The sequence below is a fragment of the Teleopsis dalmanni genome, chromosome 1 (genome assembly GCF_002237135.1).
Source record: "Teleopsis dalmanni isolate 2A chromosome 1, ASM223713v2, whole genome shotgun sequence".
Classification (NCBI taxonomy): domain Eukaryota; kingdom Metazoa; phylum Arthropoda; class Insecta; order Diptera; family Diopsidae; genus Teleopsis; species Teleopsis dalmanni.
The window spans coordinates 188,643,007-188,651,983 of record NC_051846.1 but is presented as its reverse complement, the minus strand read 5'-3'; the positions used below and the strand labels follow the sequence as shown (position 1 = coordinate 188,651,983).

The 8,977-nt window shown below is 26.9% G+C and overlaps 2 protein-coding genes and 1 long non-coding RNA gene across 4 annotated transcripts in view; 2 read left to right on the top strand and 1 right to left on the bottom strand.

The window, feature by feature from the left end:
- The window catches only part of LOC119673345 (potassium voltage-gated channel protein Shaker), an 8,466-nt gene extending 6,344 nt beyond the window's left edge, over window positions 1-2,122 (bottom strand). Inside the window, exon 1 of the mRNA XM_038084608.1 lies at window positions 2,114-2,122. Within this exon, the coding sequence (XP_037940536.1) occupies window positions 2,114-2,122 (9 nt within the window). The remainder of the gene's footprint in view (window positions 1-2,113) is intronic.
- LOC119670829 overlaps window positions 1-8,977 on the top strand; it is a 146,531-nt gene that overhangs the window by 62,532 nt on the left and 75,022 nt on the right. The window lies entirely within an intron of this gene.
- Window positions 2,217-3,579, top strand: LOC119670830. Its single transcript, XR_005251736.1, has 3 exons — window positions 2,217-2,376; window positions 2,759-3,273; window positions 3,339-3,579. It is a non-coding gene; the product is annotated as an uncharacterized LOC119670830 (long non-coding RNA).

Sequence of the window (8,977 nt, the reverse complement as noted above, 5' to 3'; positions counted from 1 at the left end):
AACGTTTGTTTTCCTACATATTTTTGTTTTAATCACAAACTCTATTAAGAATCAATAATAACTTAATAATAACTTAATTTAAATTTCATTCTCATTCAAAATAAATATTTTCAAACAATTTCATATACATAAACATAAACATAAACAGCACCAACTGTGTGTATGTATGTTTGGGTGTACACATTTATCGAATACATATGCTTGCATTCACATCATATGAGTATATGAGCACTGCAGTGTTATTCCTTTAATTTTCCATAGAAAAATCTAAAAACAAATTTAAGAAAAACAACAACAAATGCGTGAAGCATGAATGCACAATGCTTACACAAACAGAAAACCACACAAAAATAACAAATGGTTTGAGCGCAGTACGTCACAACAACAATTTGAGGTAAAAGACGCTATTGATGTGCCCTAATTGTTTGCTTTTCTTTTTACACTTGGTTTTGTGTTTTTGTATTCATTGAGCTTTGTTTGTTGATGCATCAATATTTTCACCTCTAATGGTGTGTTAAGTAAGTCAACATTGTATGCTTTTTACCACGATATGTTACATTAATATTTAGTAATTTTCATTAATTTATATATTTTGAGTTTTTTTAGTTTGAATTACGGAATGTTTTTTATAAAGAAAAATTTAACATTGAAAATATTTTTACATGTAGGTATATAATTTGATTATTATATTATCAATATATAATACATTATATATTGATATATATAATTTGATACTATTTTTTTTCATTTTTTAAGTGGTTTAATACTATGATGATTTCACCATTACAGACCTTCGGTATATTCGAATTTTTATTATTAATATTAGAAAGGTTTTTCTAATAAAATTGTATTTCATTGAAACGAAAATATGTACCTATATAGAATTTAACTTTATAATATGAATGAAGTTTTATGGCTGAATTTTTTATGCTGTAAGAAATCATCTGACCCGTTCTATCTTGTGGAAAAATACGCATTCGATTATTCATTCTGAAGATCAAATAGGGGAAAATCAATGTCATTTTGGTTTTCGTTGTAAGCGTAGGGGAAGTCTTATATCAATTGATGCCAACATTGAGCAATTGTAGTGCATTTCTTATGTGAATTGAAATGCAATATTGATGATAACCACCAATATCATTGTATTTGGTGATCGGATTGAATTTGTGTTGTTTGTGTTTTTTTTGCTGTTTTGTTTTGTGTATACTCTGCCATAAATAATGAATTATTCTACGTTTATTTGTTTTTATATTTTACGTTCACTATGTCTAAGACAAGTAATTCTAGCTTTAAATCCTAATTTAATTTTCTTTACGAAATGATCTTGATGTTTTGTTTTTACTAGGCAGCAGCAGTTTATTGGTTTGTTAAACCAATAAACTATTATTATTATACAATTATGGTTATTATATTTGTATGCGTATATGCGCAAGTGTAAATATAGATTAATATTAACACTATTTCTACATAAATTTGTTATTTAAAATTAAATTTATTAAAAATTAATAAAAATTTTTTTTTAAATAGTCAGAAAGGAATATATTTATCCTTTAGGAATAGAAATATTAATAGCAAAGGAATATATTTGTTTTTTCTTACAAGAAATTTTACTCTTAATAATTTTAGTATTCTAAAATTAAAAAAGGTTTATGCTTAATTTGTTATAAATATGAAATAAAAAAATATATATAAACTGATATAAAATATATATAATATAATATATATATATATATAATATGATATATATATATTATTTATATGTAAAATACATACATAGATATATTTTTAAAAAATTTTTGTTTATTTAATTCCTATCTGTTTATTTATAATTTTTTCCAATATTAATTTTTTATTAATGTTATCCATAATGAAAGCATAATTAAATAATCACTAATACTTAATATACTGTATATTAGCTTTTTCATATAATAGTATATATACTTCGTCGCTACATTATATGCATTTTTGTGATATATAATTTTTGTGTATTTACATATGTAGTATGATTTTATAGCAGGTCGATAGAAAGTAATCTTTTTAGTCGCTTTCTTCTTGTCAGTTCTTGTTGTGACAGAAAATTAATAATTTGAAACTGCATCAAAGTATATATTACTTTACACATTTCTTTTACTTTCTATTTGCCCGTATTTTAGTTGTCAAAATATGACGTATCAAATTACGTTCAAAATAATTTATTTGAATTTTAAATTATTTTTGGTGAAATAGAAATTTTGTTTACGGTTTATTTCGGTTGCGTTTTGCGCCGTTCAAAAATTTTTCATACACTTTGAAATTCTTGAAAAACAATAGAATTGGTTGGTTGAACAATTTGGTGTAAGCAGATTTGGAATATTGAAGTGGAGGCTCCATTGAGAGGTATGATATTCTTTATCTTTATAATTGAGATTAAAACTGTTAAATAATTCAATACAGTCTTTGAATTATGCTGAAATTTTTAGTATTCCGCGAAAAGATAGTATCGATATGTGAAATAAAAATCTATTTTTTGATATTTGCTTTCCTTTTACAAATTTGATCTATGAAAGAAAAACCTTTAGAACTTCTGGTTTAGATTAATAAATTTCCTTTATTCGTTTTGGGGAATTTTTAATTTCTTTTTTCGTAAGTAAAGATATAAACAATTACAATGCTTTTAACCATTAGCCGGAGGTACTTTTATAAACATTAAAAATTTCTGTAATTAAATAATATATTTTTATAATAAAGTACAATACTATATAAAGATTTTCTATTTGAGGACTTCTACTGGACCAAATATTGTTTTGGTTAAAATATGAGAAATTGTAAAAATATCGCTCACCATGGCCAAGAAGCACAAATACATATACAAGAAATTTAAGATTGCCTGCAATACGCGGAGTCAGGAGGTTGTTTTACTACGTTTGCGTAAAACCTGCTTCTGGGAATATATCCAAACAATTAATAGGGTCTTGCCTGAACCAATAAAACATGTCTACACCGTTGCAACTAGGCTCTTCAACATATTAGAAAAATTTTGGGAGAGAGCACGTACTTTGATGAACATATCGAATCATAGAGTTCTGTTGCGTATAGATAGACGTTATCTGAAGGATATCGTACAACGTCTATTGCACCCTGCTGATCTACTTGTTATTTATCCCATGATAGAAACTGTGTTAAATCTTGCGAAAAAGAAGAAAAAAAAAACGTCATCCAAATCGTGCAGAATTCAGGCGCGCAGAAGACGATATCGCTAGATTTACCACATATATATTTAAGTAGATGAATATGGTAAGAAGTATAGCGTAGATTGTGGTATTTTTTAAAGATTTTAAGTTTTAATTTTTAAAATTTAGATGACAAACAGAAACTGTGCGCTGTCCCCATCTTTTCGCAATAAAACCAAATTGTTTGACTGTCAAAATTAAATGAAATCAATAGAAAATTAAAGAACAGAAAGGATGAAGCTACAATAAAATGTGGTAAAGATTTTTGGATTAAAATTCTTTATCGCTACCAACAAATTGGATATACTATTTTTATAAAAATTGCAAGACTTTTTTTGGGAGAAATGCAGAAAAAAACAAAAATTTTACGAAACACTAAATTTTTTTTTCGAAAGTACTTTAAAAGGAATGGTAATGTGTTAAAAAAATTAATAAAAGTAGAGTATGTTTTCGAAGATGAAATTTTTTTATTTTACACTACAGATTTATGTACAATTTGCATATTTCGCGTTAAGTCTACAGTACATATATTTTTTGTATTTTATACATATATGTACACATAATACATATATATATATATTTATGCTATTTTCCTCTAACCGTTGGTAAATGTGTGAAAAATTACAGCAATATTGCAGACAACGTCTGAAATTTATTGCTGCTACTTAAGCGTATTTGTGCAGTAATTTTACAGAACGCTGTGACGGTAGCTGATAGCTACAAACTATTTTTCAGTGTTTTCATTTGTTCAGATATTTAAAAAAATGCCATGACAATAAAAAGTTTAATTAAGCATATCTTGTGGTTGATTTTAATGGCAATTCTTTATTTAGAGAACATCCCAACCCATATGTCACTTGCAACACATCGTATGTGCATGCAACAGAAATCCAATCGGTGGAACACTGTGTTCGCTACGAAAGTGATTAATTTTATGGATTATTTTTTTCGTTATATTGTATAGAATAAATTTTTTTGTATTAATAAACTGAATCAACTTTAACTTTCTTTAAAAACGGAAAGTTGAAGTGGAGAAATGAAATTGTCTCCTATAAGCAATTCTCCAGATCATTTATGCTGTATGTTGTGGTATAAGGCAGTTGAAATCATGTACCAGAACCTATAGAAATTCGAAAAAAATAATATTAAAAAGATATCAAAAAATCAGTGGTGTATTAGAAACTCTAATGCTTATAGAGATCTTAATACTGATATCATCATCAAGTACATCAAGGTTAAATAATGTAAGCTATTCAGTAAAATAGCAAAAAAATTATTCCAAGACAAAAGAGATTTACAATAAATAAATTATAGATTGCTGGGCTTTTCAGCATATCGATTGCAGGAAGATCTAGTCTAGATACGACTGGATTGGGTATTAGATAGTTGAACCCACTTTGAGGTTTGGCATGGAACAGATGCAGTCGACAGAAATAGGAACTCGTAGATTATTGTTTAAAATGATCACGTTCTCTATATCGATTTTAAACCATTAAGTGAGAGTATTGACATAAGTCTGGTCGCCACTAATCTAGTTCAATATTTTACCAGACGCTTAAATAACAACCAGTCAGAAAAAAAAGTTTTCGTAAAAGTGAACGTAAAGTTCTAGGGTGAAGTTTAGACGGTGATCATTTTTCTGGTTTTGTTAAGTAACTTATGTTAAGGTAGCTTGTCACTCAAAAGGTAGCCACAAAGAAAACTGTAGGATGATAACTGTATAAAGTGAGAGCGTGATCAAAGACACTAACTGGGATCAACAGCTCTTTTACAGTAGTAAGTAGCTAATGTTGCTTTACGAACCCTTTTCGCCAAGTTCAACTTTCAGCTGAGTGTAGAGCTGAGGATGAGACCCAGATATTTGAGATGTCTCATGTATCAAAACAGTGAGAAGACTAACCGTAGTTTTTGTTATTACATTGTGTGCTATTTTTGATCAATTATTTGGTCTCTTTGGAGAATTTGAGGGGATCTAATAAGTGTACCCTTGTTATCTGTATCAGGATAGAGTAGAAATAATTACCTTCATATCAAAGTCGCTAAATTTATAGTGCTAGACAATGATATAGAAAGTGATAGTTGGATTCTCCCTCCTATTCATCATGAAAACTCTTAGGGTTTTTATAGTTCTAGAGAATGATATAGAAAGTGATAGATTAATTCTCCCTCCTATTCATCATGAAAACTGTTAGGATTTCTATAGTGCTAGAGAATGATATAGAAAGTGATAGATGGATTCTCTTTCCCATTCATCACGAAAACTCTTAGGATTTTTATAGTGCTAGAGAATGATATAGAAAGTGATAGATTAATTCTCCCTCCTATGAAAACTCTTAGGATTTTTATAGTGCTAAGGAATGATATAGAAAGTTATAGATTAATTCTCCTTCCTATTCATTATGAAAATTCTTAGGATTTTTATAGTGCTAGAGAATTACATAGAAAGCGATAGGTGGATTTCACCTCCTATTGATCATGAAAACAATCTAAAGATGAGCTTGTCGTAACAAGATTAAAAAATATAATATATAATATTAGTTCAAATTAAAAGTGAAAAACTTATATCAGTGAAATTAATTTACTTGAAATTTCAAGTTTTTCGAACTATATTATGAGTTTTAAGAGCATTGTACTCTTATAAATTTATTATTTCTTGTATTTTAATTGAAATATTACTACATATTTTCGTGTTTATTAGAACAATGTCAAGTTTTTATACTTTAAAAATATAAACACTAATTCATATAGTGCAAAATAAAATTTTCCTATAAATTTTTACCAAAAATTTAACTTTTTAACTTAAGCTTAAACGCCTAAAATCATGCAATAACTTTTTGGATTTAAAATAGAATTCGTGCTACTTTAATAAGAATTTTGATTGTCAAAGTTAAGAATAAAGTAAATACAAACAGAAAAGTTTCATGGCATGTAAAATATTAAAATTTAAGTTAATAAAAATTCCATCCAAAATGTTATTGTTTAACAACTATAAAAGCAGAATAGCATAGCTTTTTTCATAAGTAAACATTGTTCTTCTGATGACTGAAGCCTCGAAAATCAAGCCCTCGATTTTCGTTTTCACGATTTTTCATTTTTAAGGGAAATATAAAAAATTGCGTGGCATAAAATCACGCCTGCTTTTACACTGTGTGGTTTGTGTTAGTATTTGTTTATATATATCTGTGTATGTGTGATGGTGGTTATTGTATATATATATATATATATAAGTCTTTAGCTAACTTTGGTATTTCTGCTCGAAACTACATGGAAAAGATTATCAACGAAATATGTTGATTTTTCCTACTTGTTATTTGGTCTAAAAAATGACGGTGACGATTGCGTTTGGTTTAATTAAATGCCAGGCAAGGAAAAAATAACAGCAAATAAAAAATGCCAACACACCCTCGACAATTTGCGGTCATTTCCTTAGATTTCATCGGTTCTGTTTGGATATTGCGAACATATTGTATAAGTTGATTTCGTTTCCGAAGGCATAAAACATTCACTTACGTGCTTAAAAATACTTTATTGAAATGACTAATAGAAAGTTGTGATTACAGGGCTTTCAGTTTCCTTCCCTCACGATATCAGGTGGTTGGAACATGAATTGGGTCAAGAAAAGTAAACAGTTTTCAAATAGTAACTGCAGAAAAAGTAGTTAGAATAGAAAAAATAATAGAAAGAAAAGAAATATCTACAACTATTTTATGAGATTTATAACTTTGCTTAGGGAGATGACTTATTTGTTTTAGAAATGCGTTATTATTGCAAATTACTTTGTTATTGAAAATTACTATATAGTATATATATATATATATATATATTTTAAATTACATGTCGAATTATTGTGCCATCAGATAGAAAATTTACCCAACGTGGATATAACAGAATTGGATCGGTTTTTGTAATATTATTAAAAGTTTTGATAAGGTCTAGCCTTTTACATTTATGACTGTCTACTTCCTTTTCATATTTGATTAGCATTTCTGCTTAAAAAAAGAGTGGTGGTAATGACGAATTTTATTCCTTTTGAGCATCTTTATATATATTTTAAATAATTATTTTATAATGCAATTCGAGAAAAATTTTTATCTCTAGGTCTTAGGATCGAAGACTCAAATTTTATATTCGTAAATATGCGAGATAATAAATTGGATTTGAAAATGAAGTCATAGGTTTAGAGTGTGCCTGGTGTGAAAAAGATTCTATTTGGAAGCTATATATAGTGTTTGTAGAGTACTTATATTGTACTTAATTAAATTAATAAAAAATTAAATGAAACAAGTGAAACTGAACTGCACATATTTGTAAAGAATGATTAATTTTTAAAGTAATATAAACGATATTATTAATAATATATGACGTTGCTGTTATTTGGAGACCCTGCACAATGTGAGATCTGAGGCAACTTCTTAACGTTGACAATTGTTATCCAAGAAGCGTTAATAATATGCTTAAATGGGATTGTAATAATAGTTGTAAATATGGCAATAATTATGATTGGGAGGTTTCGAACAGTAGCGAATTACAAGAACATAATTTTTTTTATTATTTTTAATTAACTTAATTTTTGGCTGTCCATACAGAATAATTACGAGTTATAGACAAATTAGTCAGTGAGATAGATGGGACTTTACAGAAACCCCCCAATTATCAAAGAATAAAAGTGCCAGTTGCACTAACATGGAAAAGGTTTAACATAATAATATATTATCATGTGATATGATACGATATTATATGATAAGAATACATTTTTGATATTAAAAAAATGTATATGTAAGTTTTTGTAACTAATATTATATATCAGTATAATCTAATAGGATGTTACATTAGATTATAGAAATTTATAGATTATAGATCTCCTATAATCTATAAATTTAGAATTAGGAGATCATAGAATCAATCTTTCTTCTATTATTTAAAAATAGAATTCCATCACTTTTTGTTGATTCGTCATATCATATATATCTGTAGAAATATAAAGCAATTAAATTTTCTGGACTCTGAATATATAATATATTTATTTATATTGTTATATTTAAAAACAGAAGAAATAGATGTCTGTATAAAATTAGCTTTTTATTGCTATTAAATTTTTAATAGAAAAGTCTGCATATGAGTAGTGAAGTGACATTTTTAAAAGCCAATGACATTGAATTCAACGGCGTTTATTGTTTTTAGAAATTTCCTATGGACGAAATGACATAATTGACGTCATTTAAATTGTTGTTATTTATAAAATTTTATTGCAATCGCACATTTGAAAATGAAGTTTTTCTTTTTCTTATTTTTATTTTTATTTCTATATTATTTTATTATGTTATAAAATATAGCATTGAATTTTCCGTTTATTTTATCATTAATACTTTTCATATGTATAAGTTATACATCTCAATATGTTTTGTTGAATATTGTCATTTCACTTAATAAAAGGTGACTTGTCAGTAAACATAAGGTCTATAAATTAAAAGGTTTAATAAAATTGTACATTTGGACATATATATATTTATATTGATATCTTATAAATGATATAAATGTATGAACGCTTGCCAATTTTCTTTTTTGTAGGTACAAAAAAAATTAAACACTTGTGTTTCACTTGACAAAAAATGTTGTTAAAGTCACGCGTCTTGGAAAATTAGACCAAACGGTGGCAATGTAGGTGTAGACAGCATTTATTTATATTGAAATATTAAGATATATATATATATATAATGATCTTATATGTTTGTATGTCTTTATTTTACGCTACACACGCGATTATTTTT